Consider the following 18906-nt stretch of genomic DNA (forward strand, 5'->3'; position numbering starts at 1 on the left):
GTTCGACAACACTGATTGCTTGTGGAGTTGTTAAAATGAGTCGGGATGGTTTCACAGAAAGACTCTTCCTGCATCTCTGGACTCTAACCTTCATCCAAGCCCTCAATGAGAGACTGACAGGATTACTTAAAACTCCCATCCCATGTCGAAGAGTACTACCCTCCATAAGAGACGAAAACAAACTTCTGACACTTCTCTGCCAACCTCCTGGGACGAAAAGCAAAGAATGACTGGGGGATGATGGAAGTGGGAGAAGTATTTAAGCCTTTGGCTGGGGCGTCTTTGCCTCCTCCTGGTGGCCAGGTTCTTATTTCCTAAAAGTAATGAATGCAGCTGTGCACTCTTTGCATTTATGAAGAAAATGGGAATTTTTAAATCCATTTTTGATTGTCTTTAAATATCTAGTTCTTTGCCAGGTACCATATTCACTTGAGTTATTGGAGGTCCATGTACAGCACATTAGGCTGCATGTCTTGCTGTGCATGTTTTTACACATGTGCAAGGTACCCTTGCAAAATACACCCCTAAATTCTCATAATATTAAATATATAACAAAAAAAATCATGTGACAATTCATTTTCACAATGGGAGTCATCTGGCTGGCTAAGTAACCACCAGTTTAGAAGATGGTTAGCAAAATAACCTCCATTTTAGGAGGATGGTTGGGAAATGTGCAATAATTTTTCTGTCTCACGTTATCAGGTGATATTGTTTTAGCATCACATCCAGACATACTATAACTGGTGCAAATAAGAGGATGGTTGGCAAGTGAATCACCATTTTGTTGGCAATGATCCACCATTTAATTGGATATTGTTGTACAGTTAATTACATCCCAGTTCATTTTCACCTGGTTGTTTTTGATTGTCCATTACTCAAATGAAGGGGGATACACCCTAGTTTGTGTGGAAGTAGTTAGCTGTCACATGATACATTTATCAAATTTTGATTGGATATGAGATTGTTAGAGCTAGGAAATGTTTGTACTTTTCTCTGATATTGATGAGTTTTTATTTTATAAAGTTTTAACCTTTTTTTTTTTTTTTTTTTTTTTTTAACATATCGTGTCTTATATCTTGCAGTGTGTCCCAGATTAAAAGTATCCAGGACCTGAGAGAGCTGATGGTCAGTTTGCTTGGCAACTGAGAGTACCTGACCTGTTTCTGTAGCACCAGGCAGGTGAGCTACCGGACTGTGAGTTTTCAGTTTGAAAATTTTCCCTATTTTCTTTTGTTTGGTTGTTACTGCACGACTAGACACCATTTTTTCTTTCTTTTAGTCAAGAAGAGCCAATGGTCAGTTTGTTGGCCAACTCACAGGACCAAGCCTGCTGCTACAGCACCAGATAGGTGCTTTCTGATTCTTAGTATAAAGTTTAAATGGACAGTTCACTGTAACATTGTTTTTTCCCAAATGTGTTCCCCATAACTTGTTATACTAGCTGCAGCGTATAAAATGTATGAGAAATTACTCATTTATGCTTTTATTTTTGCAAAAGTAGTAGCTGGATTTGCTCTTTGAACCCACAGCCCATTAAAATAGGTTTAGCTTGCTGACAGATCAGATCTTGTTATCTTATCCATAAAATTCTTCCCTTTCTTACCTCTGTAGCTGAACAACTGGAAATTAACATTTTAGAGCTTTATCTCTTCCACCTCCTACTGTGAGTGTAATTTCTTCTGCTGGCTGTGTTTATATAATTCTCAATAGCCTATACTTAGGTATATAAACTTTCATTATAGGTAGGGATACTACAGGTTAAATCAGCTTTTTCAAATGCCAATATAAAGGCTAAGAAGCTATTTGTAAACAATTTACTACACGCCAGCAGGTAAAATGGATAATTGGTAACAAATTAAAGGATAGAGTTTTTGGTTAAACTGTCCCTTTAAAGATACCAACTGTGTCCCTGTGTTTGGTTGTTACGGCACCAAGAGGCGCATTTTCTTTCTCTTATTTTAGTGACCAATTCAATAGTTTTTTAATGAAGCGAGTTACAGCCAGACTAACTACAGCTTCCATAATCCTTCAGGATATTGAGAGCTCTGTTCTCTTGGTCATTATACACTGCTGGAAATCGTATAACTCCATAAAACCATTATCCAATCACCAGATGCCCTTCCAGCTTTTATAAAATTACCTGTATTGACCTTTTCTGCAACCAAGTATTTTAGAGATTTGGTAAAAATATATAACCAACTTTTCTTATTTTTAATAAATTTGTGTGACATCACACAATTGCATCATTGCGGCTTTCACAATAAACACATTTAAACCAATAAGCTTGTGCATTCAACCTACAGCAGTTGACAATACTTGTTATACAAGGTGCTAAGAGGGGCCTAGTCAATTGCCATGGAAGCTTTTTTTACTATATGTTTGGGGTGACCATATTGCTGCTTTAAAAATGGACACATATGAAAAATACATATGTCAGAGCTGTTTTCAGGGCTGTTTAAATAAATGTTTTGTATAAGAACCCTGACATATGTATTTTTCATGTGTCCCTTTTTAAAGCGGCAATATGGTCACCCTATATGTGTTCCTTTAAAGCTAGTCATATGACTATATTACCACTAGAAAGTCCCTTAAAATCAGAGGGACTTTCTGAGAGCTATCATACTATAGGCATTATATACAGACGTACTACAGTAGAACAGATCTTGTTGTATTCCCTTTGTGACCAAATCCCGATAAATACTTCAGCTTTATGATTTTTGTTAAAAAAAAATAGAAAAAAACTTAAATGGACAGTAAACATAACTAACTAAAATACAGTGAGAATTTCAGTGAGAAACCTAAAGTTTGTGAAAAAGTGAACAATTTTTTTTTATTTGATCGCATTTGGCGGTGAAATGGTGGCATGAAATATACCAAAATAAGCATAGATCAATACTTTGGGTTGTCTACTAAAAAAAAAATATATACATGTTAAGGGATATTCAGGGATTCCTGACAGATATCAGTGTTACAACATAACTATCGCTAATTTTGAAAAAAAAAAAAAAGGTTTGGAAATAGCAAAGTGCTACTTGTATTTATTGCCCTATAACTTGCAAAAAAAGCAAAGAACATGTAAACATTGAGTATTTCTAAACTCAGGACAAAATTTAGAAACTATTTATTTTGGTTGTTTTTTGGTGGTTGTAGATGTGTAGATTTTGGGGGTCAAAGTTAGAAAAAGTGTGTTTTTTTCCATTTTTTCATCATATTTTATAATTTTTTATAGTAAATTATAAGATATGATGAAAATAATGGTACCTTTTAGAAAGTCCATTTAATGGCGATAAAAACGGTATATAATATGTGTGGATACAGTTAATGAGTAAGAGGAAAATTACAGCTAAACACAAACACCGCAGAAATGTAAAAATAGCCTTGGTCCCAAACGGACAGAAAATGGAAAAGTGCTGTGGTCCTTAAAGGGGCAGTAAACATCGCGCCATTACACTCAATGCAGCTCGCTCCCACTATCAGACAGAGCAGGAGCGAGCTGCATTGAGTGTAATGGCGAAATCGGGCCGGGCTGTGACTAGACAGCTGCCCAGGTGCGCTCAGGGGGAAAACCAGACCCGCTCAGTAGAGCAAGAGCGGCGGTCTGAAAAACCCTCTTTTTTTTAATCAAATTTCACTGGCAATATTATGTTGCATAAAGTTTGGCTAATATAATGTTATATAATTCTGCAATATGTGCAGAATTATATAACATTATTTTCTAGGTTTACTGCCTCTTTAAGGGGTTAAAGGTACATAAAACCCCAAATTTTTCTTCCATGATTCAGATTGAGAATACAATTTTGAAACAGTTTCCAATTTACTTCTATTATCAAATTTGCTTCATTGTCAAGTTATTCTTTGTTGAAGAGATACTTAGGTGAGCACATGTCTGAAGCACAACATGACAGGAAATAGTGCTGCCATCTAGTGTTCTTGCTAATGTATAACATTGTTGCAAAACTGTTGCCATATAGTGCTGCAGAAACACACACACTCCTATTAAATCCCTACTTTTCAACTAAGGATAACAAAAAAACAAAGAAAATATGATCCTGGAAGTAAATTGGAAATTTGTTTAAAATTATATGCTTTATCTGAATCATGAAAGAAAAATGTTGGGTTTTATGTCCCTTTAATTCACTGATACAATACACACAGCTGAGGAGGAATGGTGTTTAAATCCTGATCCTATAGTCCCACGTAGCATATCTGTGTATGCCACTGAAATAGCATAACTTTTACCAGAAGCATTTTTGCTACTGGAAATATATAGCAAAAAAAATGTCATGCACTTGCTTCTGTGCTTTTAATGCATTGCCGCTATTTATTGCATTTACTATGCCTTTAATTCCTGAAATAATTACATGTGGGCATAAAAGATACCAAAACAGAAATACAAAAAAATTAGAGATAAAGAAGCTATACCCCAAAGCTATAACCCCTTTAATACACTGTGACTGTTTTGCATGCACTGTCTAAAAAAATGTATGTTTAATGTTTACTTTCATGTCCTGTTAAGGTGTGAGCAGAGATATTTGTATTATTTTGTACCCAAATGTCGCAGTTTTGTTTTCCCATGGTCCCGCTGACATATAGCCATGTCACACACACTGGATGACTCATTTGTAGAAGAAAAACAACTTTTTTTCAATCTCATACTTCTCTACAAAACTTCCACCTTCCTTAAAGAACCACAAAGATAACAGCACTTTTATGCAAAAAAAAAAAAGAAACAAAACCAAAACACTCACAACAAACAAACACATATGGAAGCGGAGTGACCTCAAAGGGGCATGGACCTGAATTTTAAAGGCACAGCAGTAATTTGTAAATTTAAATAAATGCATTAAACCTTGTAAAATTGTTATGGAAGGATGTTAGATGCACCGACACGCAGTTTACCAGGTAACAGGAACAAAAAGGTTATAAAAAAAACACCTGGATTTTTGACTACTCATCATGCCTCTGCACATTTGCAATGAGCAGGTCATTAGAGATGCAAAATTAGCAAGATGGGTTTTTTTTAGCATAGAAAGAGTTAATTTTGTTTATATATAAAAAAGGAAAGAAAAAGTTAATTTTATACATAAAATAGTTCAGCAACTTATTTCAAACATTCAAATAGTGTGTTAATTATGCAGTTCAGGTTGTGTGCTTCTTTTTAAAACTCCCTAAATATTATATATTTAATACCCCTTTTGGTGCACACAAACCTTTCTTGCCAAACCTCCCCTCTCCGTCAGTTTTTTGCTTTTTTTTTATCTCCCTCTCTATAAAGACATCTGCTCCATAACTTGTCCGCCTGCTCTGAGGCCGTGGAAATCAATCCGCCCGATCCTATACGATCGGGCTGATTGACACCCACTCCTAGTGGCCGATTGGCCGCAAATCTGCAGGGGGCGGCATTGCACAAGCAGTTCCCCAGAACTGCTTGTGTAATGATAAATGCTGACAGCGTATGCTGTCGGCATTAATCTATGTGCGGCGGATATGATACGCTACATTGTATCATGTCCGCTAGCACATTAATAAATTGGCCCTATAGAATCAAAGTGCAGTGCACACCTGTTCTTTAGTTTTAAATTGTAAATAAGGAGTCAGATGGGTCAATTAGTGCTTTACACACAAAGGGCTCCAAGTAAAAAGCAGGCGTAAGCCTGCTTACCCGCAATGTAAGTATCAGCAGTCATTAGACAACTGTTTCTTACACTCTTAAGCACCTGTGAGAGAAATCACAGATAATTTACTCTCTCAGGGTGATTAATAGTTGCTTCTCTCATGTGATTGGTCGTGTAAAAGTAAGGGCGGGCTTTACACACTCCCTTGAGTGCGTAATGATACATACGGGCAGCGGATCCTGTTCATCCGCTACCCGTATGCAGCAAAGGCAAGAGGATATTTTCTCAAGTTGAGAAGCTTGTCCACACCTTTTAGTATATGGAGCCCAAAAAAACACAAAAAGAAAACTGACTCAAGGTGAAAGTTATAATGCTCAACTAATAAGACCTGGTAAACAGATGGGTCATGCAACTACAGAATGGTACTTTACCTATGTGTTTAACCCTTTTCTGGGGGTTAGACACATATTTGCAAAGTGTATAGTGATAAAATGACATGCTCTAACAAATGAGAGCATTTATTTTTTCACTATATTGGACCTTTAAGTAATTTCCATTTCTGTCTCTTTTTGTACAAATTTTCATAACATTTTAAAGTAGTGGCTTAGAAACAGACAGAAATTTATAGATTTAGAGATTATAAAATATATTCATATAACAATGTTGGTTGTACAAAGCTGGAGATTGGGTAGTAAAGGCATTATCTATCTTTAAAAAAAAAATAAAAAGTTTGGAGTAGACCGTCCATTAAACCCACACATTAACTTACTGCTAGACAGAAGATAAGTTTGTTTTCTCGGGTTTACTACTGGGATGCTTATTTGTTTTGCTGATAATTTGTCACTTGTACATTTAATTTACACTTTTGTCCCTGCCCCACCCAATATATTTTAATCTCTTTATGCATCAAGGATTCCTTAAATACATTTTATTCCATTTACCATCAGTGTCACACAATAAAACAATGCTGAGAATCACTGATACATTATTCTCTGACCTTAGGAACTTCCACGGTCCTTGAGAAATTCAGTTTTTTTTCCCCATTGGTGTTGTGTTGTACACATAACTATAAATAAAATAAATAGCCTGGTGCAATGCTTGTGCGGAAACGCATGTATTTATCACTGCACAAGCGAACGCTTGTGCAACGCCATCCCCCTGTTCTTGAGAAACCAATTGCATGAGATAAGGGCTTGTCAATCACCCATTTGGATCTGTTTAGTAAAATTATGAAAATATAAAAGCCATTTACTTTTTAGAATAGATAATCTTTAATTGGCTGAATCATGCACAACTTTCTTGAATAGGTAAAGTTTCTATTAAAGTGAAGGTCAACTTCATTCAACTGCCCCACGGCATTGGATAGACTTTGCAAAATGAGGGTGGGTTTAATTCCAATTTGTTGTATTTTCAGTATTTTTTAACATTTGTACCTTTTGAGCGCTCCGATGATAAGTGCAGCTCTCCCGCCCGACATTTTGTCAAATTGATTGACAGATGAAGATTCTTAAAAGAACAAATCCTTGTTTATGCGAAGGGGCTAAATCCTTGTTTATGCAAAGGAGCTGAAAGCCTCGGGGGGGGGGGGGGGGGGAAGGATTCATTATTTTAAGAATCTTTATCTGTCAACCAATTTGACAAAATGCGGGGCAGGAGAGCTGCGCTTATCGTTGGATCGCTCAAAAGGTAAAATAATTAAAATAATGAAATATAACATATTTGATGAATTAAACCCACCCTCATTTTACAAAGTCTATCCAATGCCCTGGACAGTTGCGTGAAGTTGACCTTCACTTTAAAAGAAACATTAAACACTAAATACATTTTTAAAACATAGTATTGAGGTTACTCCCCGTCTCCCTCTAGTCATGGGTGCTGCCATGTTGAAACCTAGCTTTCACTACATTCCAGTGCCGATGTGTGCGCATGTGCAGTGAGTCAGTGAATATCCTTTAGATATCTGCAGTGTAACATAGTTTTCAAAATACTGCACACATAATTAGAGGGAGATGCATTTAATGTATTTAGGGCCAGATTATACGTGGAGCGCAAAATATCGCTTCCGCAAAAGCTATATTTGTACTCCACTTTGTAATACAAGCGCACGCAAATCAAAGCTGGTATTACAAGTGAGGTGCAATGCGACACGCTTCCATAGGCTCCAATGGGAGCCTCGTTCTCATGCCGTCAGACACAGCATAAGAACTAGAGCAGAGTAAGTCTAACAGAGATGGGCAGCAGATTATAAATATATGTGTATACAAATATATATATATTTGTATGTGTGTATATACACACACACATGTATATAAGCATATACATATATATTTACTGGGAACACACAGTTCCCATAGACCGCAATGTAAAGGCACTTTTCAGTGCAGTTTTGTTCCTAACACCCCACAGTCATCACTTTTAGCCCCCAAAACTGCCTAGTGCAGTTATATATTATTTGATTATTTTTTTAAATGCCACATTTTTGTATTTTTTAAAAACAACTATACATATTGGGGGGGGGGGGCAGTTGGGGCACATTTAAAAAAAAATAACCAGAGGTCTGACCTTTGGTTAATATTTTAAGCACTAATTGCTACCGCAAGCTTGTGGTAATGGCTGGTAATCGCTTTAATGGCTGGTTATTTATCGTACTCCTGCAAATGGCCAAATTTGCCCGTTTGCGGGGCAAGCCATAAATTAGCACTCCACTTGTAATCTAGCCCTTAATGTTTAATTTTCCTTTAATACATCACTTCCATAATCCTTTATACAAAAAACTAATTACATTTACTTTCACCAACATTCCACATTTACCTTTTGGTGTTTGCTCTTAAAGATACGTCTTGTAGATTGGAAGTCAAAAAAGATAGAAAGAAAATACATGAAGAGAGACTAACAGAGCTGTGCACATGTACAATAAATTCTTAATCTTTCCCTTTCCCAAAAGAGCAAGCACCTAGGAGCATGCTCCCATTGAGGGAAAAAGTCTGGGCAATACATTCTCTGAATGGCTGTATCAAATGCTGCCTAATTAAAACTAAACTGCAGCTGTAATTGCTGGTTTGAGCAGTGTTTCTCATTTAAGTCATCAGGGCACACTAACAGGCCAGATTTTCAGGAATACCTTGGGTGAGATCAGGTTAATTATTTCACATATACTGTATTCAAATATCCTGAAAATCTGGCCTGTCAGTGTGCCCTTAATACTTGATTTGAAAATCACTGCATTAGCAGAAGGGGGTGCGTGCATATTTTAATTTGCACTATAATGCAGTACTCAGAGGACTGGAAGGCAGACTCAATTTAAAATATTACTTTCTTGTCTTTTACATGCACACCTATGTATTTTATTTTTTACAAATGTCCTTTTATTCACTCTTCTCAGAATTGTTGTGGCTTTTCCAGTATTTTAAAGCAAATATTATTGAAAAATGTAATTATTTATCTTATTATTCCAGTAGTGTTTCCTGATAACTGTTTATTTAGCCTCCACAAAATATTTAAATGCTTATTAAAGTCCAGGTCAGGTGCTGCTCAATGGCTCACACCGGACTTTGGCTATGAGTGTAACAACTTTGTGAAGCCTAAACACATAAATTACCAAGCGATCTTAATGTAAATGTTGCATGCTGTAATAAATCAGAGCACTGACTTTTGCATTGCAATGTCTACTTAAAGGGACACTGAACCCATTTTTTTTTTTATTTCATGATTCGGATAGAGCATGCAATTTTAAGCAACTTTCTAATTTACTCCTTGTATCATTTTTTCTTCATTCTCTTGCTATCTTTATTTGAAAAGCAATAATTTAAGAAGCCGGCCCATTTTTGGTTCACAACCTGGGTTGTCCTTGCTGATTGGACAGCACCAATAAACAAGTGCTGTCCAGTGGTCTAAACCAAAAATCGTCCGGCTCCTTAGCTTAGATGCCTTCTTTTTCAAATAAAGATAGCAAGAGAACAGAGAAAATTTGATAATAGGAGTAGATTAGAAAGTTGCTTAAAATTGCATGCTCTGTCTGAATCATGAAAGAAAAAATTTGAGTTCAGTGTGCCTGTAAGTTGAACCTGATCCTATATTATCCTATGCACAGGTTGCCAACTTAGAAAATGAGCACACATTTATAACACAAATCTGATTTAAAAAAAAGCAGCTAGGAGTGATTTATTCAAATGTATAACACATTTGATTTCCACATACATGATTTCACCAAACTACACCTTTTACATCTATTCTTTAATACCTACATTGACCTGGTACTTAAAGGGACAATTTTAAGCAACTTTTTATTACTTTGATTATCTTATTTGCTTTACTTTTTGTTATCATTTGTTGAAGGAGCAGAAATGCACTAGTGGGAGCTAGCTGAACCCTTCAGGTGAACCAATGACAAGAGGCATATATGTGCAGTCACCAATCAGCAGCTAGCTCCCAATAGTGCATTGCTGTTCCTCTAAGCCTACCTATGTATGCTTTTTAACCAAGGCTAACAAAAGAACAAAGCTAATTAGATAATAGAAGTAAATTAGAAAGTTGTTTGAAATTGCATGCTCTATCTGAATAATGAAAAAAAATTGCGTTTCATGTCCTTTTAAAATTAGCAATCACACAAAATACAAGCTGTGTGGCAACCTTATCTAGTGCAACCTATTCACTAAGATGCAGGGAGATCCCTGCAGAAGCAACGCATTAGCACAATAAAACTAACGTTTTACATCTATTAGGCGCTTCTAGGTGTGCAGCTTGCATAAACAATGCTAGTGAGCAGAGGAAATGAGCTAACTTGTTATTTTGCACTCTGTAAATATGAGGACACAGTTTCATTCAGTAGAGAACAGCGGCCTTTCACATAGGTTTAGTAAGCAGTTGATCCTCTGCAGTTCACAGCCCATTAAATTGTCAGTACTGCTAAAGACCTGGTGATTTTAAGGGACTGCAGAATGTATTATGTACCATGTAGTTTTTTTGTTGTTGTTTTACAGAGGAATGTCTGCAGATAAACACACGCATTATACAATATCTCTGGTATTTTCTGCACTAGATGTCAATACATGGTGCAAATTTAGCACACACAGCAAAATCTTTGAAGGGATATGAAACCCAAATTTTCTTTCATGATTCAGATAGAGCATGCAATTTTAAAAAAACTTTCTAATTTACTCCTATTATCAATTTTTCTTTGTTCTCTTGGCATCTTTATTTGAAAAGCAGGAACGTAAGCTTAGGAGCCTGTCTATATTTGGTTCCGCACCTGGGTAGCGCTTGCTGATTGGTGGCTAAATGTATCCACCAATCAGCAAGTACTTCCCAGGGTGCTGGACCAAAAATGGGCCTGCTTCTAAGCTTACATTCCTGCTCTTTTTCAACTAAAGATTCCAAGAGAACGAAGAAAAATTGATAACAGGAGCAAATTATAAAGTTCTTTAAAATTGCAGGCTCTATCTGAATCATGAAATAAATTATTTGGGTTTCATATCCTATTCCTTTTTGACTTTCATCCTAAGATATCACATATCAAAAATGGTTAAAGGGACATAAACATCAAAATTAAACTTTCATGATACAGAGAGAGCAAGTCATTTTTAGAGACTCTTGAATCTACCTCTTGTATCTAATTTACTTTGTACTCCTGGTATCCTTAGTTGAAAAAAAATACCTAGTTATACTCAGGTGCAGCAATACACTACTTGGGGCTCGCTGGTGATTGGTGGTTTCCCTCATATGCCTCTTGTCATTGGCTTACCAATTGTGTTCATCTAGCCTCTAGTAGTGCATTCCTGTTCTGGAGCTGCCTTTAACTATGTGTTTATCTCCTTTGCAGGGGTTAAACCCACACTTATATACAAATGATAGTACAAGAACATAAGACATTTTTGTGCATTGCTTGTCAAAGTTTCCAGTTTGTAAGTTTTTGCTTTAATCATCATGCTTAGATATTTATTTCATTAAACTGTCACCCTTATTCTAGTTCCCTTTTTGGGGTGAGAACTTCTGTGTGAAACCAGCAACATTTTGTCCTGACAACAAAAAAATATCTCAGTACCCATAAATTTCAGTAATGTTAAAAGATGATTTGAACTATTCCTACAAATTACTTAGGTACCTTTTGCTTTTTCAAATAAATTATATAATTCCCAGCATCTGTCTGCCAGACCATAAACCTACATATTTACTTAAAAACACACCAAATATGCCCATATTTAATCTATGTATGAATGAAGCACATAAGCCCAAAGACAACGATTGATGAAACAACACAGACCTGACAAGTAAAGAGAATTAACTTGTCTAAGTTTCCCTCCTCACTTAATGGGTTAAAACAGTTTTATTGCTGACATTATGCTGGGGTCAAATAGCTCACCCAAAAATACATTGGAATGTCCCTTTAAGCTTCACCACCCTGTTTTAACCTCTACTGACACCCACATAGAACACTTCCCTGGTATTACACCTTATTTTTGGAAATCTCTTCTACATTTCATCAAACTTTCTCCAAACTTTCAACACGTTTCCAGTGCTTGTAAACTCTGCTGTAAACTTTACAGCTAGCCAGACTGTAGCAGGAGCTAGGCATGCATTTTTAGTTACAGGTAACGTGTGTATGCTCACAGATACAGAAAATAATTACAGCAGATTTACTATAAAAAACATATGTATATATGAAAGCATGCATTAGATCAGTAATGTTTTTGCTTTTACTTGCACACACACACATATATATATATATATATATATATATATATATATATATATACACACAAGTAGAAAACCCTTTATCCAAACTGCTTGGAACCGGAAAAATTTTGGATTTCAGTATAGTTTGGATTTTGGAATATTTGAATCTTTAAAATGGGACAGAGTTTGGAGAGGAGATGGAACCAAGTGTAAGCAACAATAGTTTATGTCATTTAGGCAATGTTTACATATCATAATACAGCTTATACATGTAACCTAAAGGAAGTTTTAGATCATTTCTTTTGTATACATAGTACCTTCAGAAACTGAATTTTTTGATAACTTTGTTTTCAAAAAAAATATTAAGTAAAAAGTTTGGAATTTGGTTATATGAACCTGTATTGTGTGTATGTATGTATATATATATATATATATATATATATATATATATATATATATATATATATATATATATATAACACCAATATATATATAAAAAGGATCATTGCAGTTTTCAAGTTGAAAGTTGTACAAGACAATCTTCATTCCCCCAAGCTTACTATGGGGTTGATTTATCAATGGTTTTGCATGCCTTCTCCTTCCTTCGACTGCAGGTTCTTACAAGAGAACAAAGTCTTGAATGAGAGTCTTGAATAGAAGACAGTGATTGGTAGCTACATGCATATGCAACTTTTAATTGGCTCAGTGATCAAGTACTGTTCAGGAGTTGCAATATGTTACAATCCTGTTCAGGATTTGAGCTATATGTTTAAGCCCTTTTGGGGGGGGGGGGAGGGCAAGAATGTTATTCATTTGCAAGAACACTAGATAGCAGCACTATTTCCTGCCATGCAGTGCTCCAAACACCTAGATAGGTATCTCATCAACAAAGGATATCATGAGAATCGAGCACATTTGATAATAGAAGTCAATTGGAAACTCTGTCTAATTCACATTTTTTTTTGGGGGGGGGGGGATTTCATATCCCTTTAATCATACTCCAAACATCTATTTGTTAAGAGTCTATATAAATCACACTGAGCAACCTGTTACTGATCATAATGACCTGTGCAACAGACACTAGGTGATAAAATAAATATATATACCTGCGAGGATATAACCCAACAAAATGAAAATATCCTTAGGCAGCTGTCATTTCTAACTAGTCAAAGATATGGCCTTTGTCATTAGGGTTGAAAGTTAAAAGTATGTTTGTGTAGTTCAGGTAGAAAACCCTTTATCCAAACTGCTTGAGACCGAAAAAAGTTTGGATTTCATAATAGTTTGGATTTTGAAATATTTGAATCTTTAAAATGGGACAGTTTGGAGAGGGGATGGATCCAAATGTAAATAGCAATATCTTATGTCATTTAGGCAATGTTTACATGTCATAATACAAATTATACCTGCAAACAAAAGGTAGTTTTATACAATTTTTAATACTTTTGTATACATAGTAACTACAGAAAGATAATGCACTACTGTAATCAGAAAGACCATATTTGTGTTTTTAAACAAATATAGACTATTATATGCATGTTAGAATAAATAAGGACACAGATTGTGACTTACATGTGGGGAAAATTTGTACTTTTTGATAAATTTTACTTTTAAAAATAAAATTACTTAAAAAAGTTTGGATTTTAGAATACGTTTGGATTTTGGAATTCCAGATTTGGGGATTTGTACCTGTAGTAGTAATGTGTTGAGAAAAATATAATTCTACTACTCACAAACTGTAGAGGATTCTATCACAATATCATTATCTACTTACTTAAACTTAAAAATATCATTAGCTGGTAACTAGTGTCCATATATTATCAAATAATTTGGACATAGTATCCAGCCATAGGCATATACAGAATATATGTGCCTGTGTGTGTATGTATATGTGTGTATATATATATATAGTGTGTATATATATATACAGTATATATATATATATATATATATGTGTGTGTTTGTATATATATATATATATATATGTTTGTGTGTGTGTTTTTGTGTGTATATGTATATATATGTATGTGTGCATATATATATATATATATATATATATATATATATATGTATATATATATATATATATATATATATATATATATATATATATATATATTAACACATACATCCATATAATATACATATATAGGGCTCCACTAAACAAGCACAGGATGATAACCACTGTGTTGTGGTCATTCTATACACCACAAAGCCCCTTTGGCATTCCAGTAAAAGTCCCAGTCAGTCCCACAATAAGTGCTTCCTTATGATGAGATATGTTACCCACACCCATGTCTAATAAATAACATTCACCATAAAAAAAAAGTTTCAACAGACAGCATCCTTCCAATAAGAACGTCAGTGTTCCTATAACTCCCACTGCCTCCCAGCAGTGACAGCCTTCCAATAGTTCACAGAGGAAGAGATGCCTAATGAGTTTAGAATTACACAGAGATATTTATGATGCTACACAATAATGCATCGGGTGCAAACACAACTGTTGCTCAACACATAGCAGTATATTATATGGATAATGTTTTAAAAAGTCAATTTTACTACGTTTAAGAAATTCTAATAGCTCACTGTTACCATAAAATAAACATTGCTGTTAGGCAATAAAGTTATCACCATTACTAGTGTGGACACGTGATATATTAATCTGTAAATGATTCTAAACTTTACACAATGTAGCGTGGGTTGGGATGGATAGAAAAGATTCAGCCACTAGAGGAGGGGGAAAAAAAGCTGATGGAGGTGGGGATATAGCAACTTGTAGCAGACATTGAGCGTAACTTACCATCTAGTATCATCGATTTCATGCTCCAGTACAGAATATCCAAAAAAAGAGCCACTGGTTCCTTGATATACAACAGGGTGATCCAAGTCTATGTTAAAAGAGTAAACCAGAGTCACTGAAATCATAGCAACCATCGCTTTAAAGTGACTCCTTTCAGCTCTGCATCTAAAACTTCCAGCCATCCTGTGACAGATCCAAAAAGTGAGATTTGAATTCTAAACTCCAAGAATAAGCCACACCATCAGATTCCAGCATGCAGCCAAGATGTTAATTATTTAGGGGTTGATGGTCTCCACGGGCTGAAGATATGAGAGGTGTGGCAGGAGTGTGAGCTGTGCCTGGGATCTGAGCAAATAGTGTAACGGAGACTTATTTTCTTTACACACTGAAATAAAAGACCAATCGTTTCAGCGAGGGAGTGGATTTTCCAAGTTCTTTTCTCTCTCAGTTAGAGCACTACTACTATGAGACCATGATACAGATGACATCTAGTGGATTTACAGTGGTACTGCAATTTGTCAATTTAAAGATTCAGTAAATTCACACATTGTTAAAGCTTACGCTATCTTCCTCTAACATTACATTCGAACCGCATTGTTAATTTTTTAAAAAAATATAAATTTTAAAATGTTTTATTAAATGTTAATTTTCCAGTCTAACCGTTAAAGGGATGGTAAACTCAGTATCGGTTGAATATGTAATCTGTATTGTCATACTCTATATTAATGTCCTGTGTAATTTCCATCTAAACATGAAATAGCAGTTTACCTTCTATTTTCCATATGCAGAATGTCTCTGTTCCGTAAATTCACCAGCCCACCTTGACGTCACATTGATTTCCCCTGCCTGTGCCCAATCATCTCTCCAGTCGCTAGACAGGCTGTTAGCAATAAAAATTTTAGCGCATGCGCCTTTACGATCATTCCCGACGATACTACCAACCAATCAAAAGCATCCAAATCCTGATAAGACTTTGCGCGTGCACGGTCGATTTCACGCATGCGTCATGTCAGTTTTCACACGGCACTCTCTGCACTCGAAAGTAAGGAATGTATTGTATACTTTTAGTTTAGGATACATTCCTTACTTGGAGCAGTGCCAGTAAGTACATCACACTAATTTCTATTGTCACTATGTTTCCAGATCGCTCTAACACCTGATAGACAGCAAGTGAGCGTTACCAATGTGAAAAGTAAACATTGACTGTCACGAGTCAATGTTTACATCCTAGACGTCAGGGAAACAAATGCGCATGCGTTTAGTAATTTAATTTCGTGAACGAGCACTAGGGATGACGTAAGGAGAGGGAGGAGAGAGGACTAAACAGAAAGTTTGGTTACGGGCATATAAGAGGGGCGGAGCGAGGCGGGGAGCTGCGTTGCAAACATGATAACAAAATAAGAGTAAGATTACTTATAATTTACATTCGAAAATGAAAAACTAATAATGCGGTTTGATATTACATAACATTAGCAATGTAAATATGTCTTTTACAATTAAAAGAGTTTACATCACTTTAATGGACGTCCGTTCTCCAACCCCTCCATGACATCCAGGGATATGCACGGACCAAGGCTGTGGCGGACATTTCAAATTAAATTAATTTCAAATTAAATTACAGAGTGGGTAGTGGATACATGGTGGAATAGCCATCCAGCAGAAGTGGTAGAGACAGTGAAGTAGTTTAAACATGCATGGGATAGGCATAAGGTTATGCTAGACATAAGATAAGTCCAGGAACTAATGAAAGTATTCAGAAAATTGAGCAGACTAGATAGGCCGAATGGTTCCTATCTGCCGACATATTCTATGTTTCTATAAGTCCGGAGAGCGACACTTTGCTGTCAAATGGGCTGCAAGATGGATGCCCCTGGTCTAGTTCCACAAGTACAAATTAGTCATCTAATCAAACAAGTTTAAAAAAACATTTAAATAAAGACTGCTTGTGGTATTATCTTTTTTTTTTTGGTTATATTGAGAGTCTGCAACTCCTGACCAAACCCACCCACCTTGATGTTAATTGCATGATAATCATGGTTGGTTACTTACTCGGTTACGTAAGGTTTGTCAGAGTAGGCAGTGGTCTTCTACACACAGACACCAGCACCACGATGCCGCACAAATCAAGGAATTGGGACGTGTCATGACTCACGGTTAGTTGACTGCAGGCAGCTTGCTTCTTCCCTCACCTTCCCGCTACTAAGCGTGGCGCTGCTTGGGTCAAGGAGGAGTGACCAGCATTCATCTGTCCTACTCCTCCCTCCACTCCGCAAAATGGGTAGCGGACACCGCAAGGGCCAGTCACGGACACCAGTGTCCGTGTACGGACACCTTGCCTATCCCTGATGACATCTCAAATGTGGGCGGTATAGACCAACTCTGTACTTCCCACATGCTAATGAAGTGACGCCCAGTTTTCCTCCCACTGAAGCTTGCTCACGCTTCTGTGTCTACAGAGCGGCTTTTTTATCTGACAATGCTACTGTGCATGCGTCTATTTTGTATATATACATTGATATCACATATGCAGAGCTTCACTATTTTCTTTAGATAGATGCGTCTTCTGAAGAATCAAATGTGCAATTGCAAAATTTGGTGCATGCTCTATTATATACAATGTTGGAAGCATCGATTGCTTCCCGTGAAGCATGCACAGAAAAGAGGAAAACTGAAGTAGATGATGTCATTGTGTGCGCGTTCACTAATCTGGTACATAGTACGACAAATATCACTATAGGTTGATCTCTAATTCTTCAAAACTAGTGAGCACACAAGGGATAAAAGTTTGGTGATCAAATAAATAGTATAAAAAAAAGGTTTTATAAAAATTGATGAATGAAACTTATGTTGAATACATGTTGCACATGTTATTTAGAGGTTTAAATTTCGTAGTATACTGTCCCTTTAATTGAATGTGCAGCAAAGATTGAAAAAAGACGTTCCTGCTCTGATTTTTCAGATTTGGCCAAAATCCGATACGCAAATTTATTGTGCAATCAAGACAAATAGTGTTCACAGTATACAAATGGTTTTGTTGCTTCTGTAATTTTGATGCACTTATAAATATCCAAACTTTAAAAACTTTATAAACTGATAAGGAAACAACATGTTCAAATTTTAAATTATTTTTCTAATGTAGTTTAGGTGAGTTCCAGGCACACTTGGGTTACGTAATCAGGGTCCCATTAACCGTTAGAATTCCTGAAAGTGAAAACCACATTTTCAATGCGCTAGCAAACTACTGATAAAACATGGTTTTAGGAACATTTAATTCATTTCACTTTTACATTGAAGCAATTTTGTAATATACTTCCATTAGAAAAAATGCTTCCAGTAAAAGTTATTTCAGTAGCATATGCACATATGCTGTGAGAGCCTGTTCTCCAGTATACATACACCACACCTTTTAAGAGAGTCAGCACTGGCTTATATGACACCAATTAAGTCTTCAGAGACACACTGGTCCACGGAACATCAAGGCAAATGTGCATATACTGTACCTCTGAAAAACACTACTAATTTTTGCTAGAAGCATTTTTAAAGGGAAATGAAACCCATTTTTTTTCTTTCATGATTTAGAAAGAGCAAGTCATTTTAATTAACTTTCCAATTTACTTCTATTATCTAATTTGCTTAGTTCTATGATATCCTTTGTTGAACATCATATCTAAATAGGTTCAGTGACAGTAGCTGCTTATTGGAGTCTGCACATAGATGCCTTGGTATGACCATTTGTTCCAGAAATTGTTTTAACTTTATGCTCTTGATAAAGGCTTCTTTTAGCCGAAACGCGTTGAGCTGTATTTTAAATAAAACCTG

The 18906-nt window shown here is 35.9% G+C and overlaps 1 protein-coding gene across 1 annotated transcript in view; it reads right to left on the reverse strand.

The window, feature by feature from the left end:
* The window catches only part of ITGA9 (integrin subunit alpha 9), an 838607-nt gene extending 823152 nt beyond the window's left edge, over window positions 1-15455 (reverse strand). Inside the window, exon 1 of the mRNA XM_053714443.1 lies at window positions 15088-15455. Coding sequence (XP_053570418.1) covers window positions 15088-15269 — 182 coding nt within the window. The 5' untranslated portion in view covers window positions 15270-15455. The remainder of the gene's footprint in view (window positions 1-15087) is intronic.
* Between the last annotated feature and the right edge of the window lie 3451 nt (window positions 15456-18906).

This window comes from Bombina bombina, chromosome 5, assembly GCF_027579735.1.
Source record: "Bombina bombina isolate aBomBom1 chromosome 5, aBomBom1.pri, whole genome shotgun sequence".
NCBI classification, from domain to species: domain Eukaryota; kingdom Metazoa; phylum Chordata; class Amphibia; order Anura; family Bombinatoridae; genus Bombina; species Bombina bombina.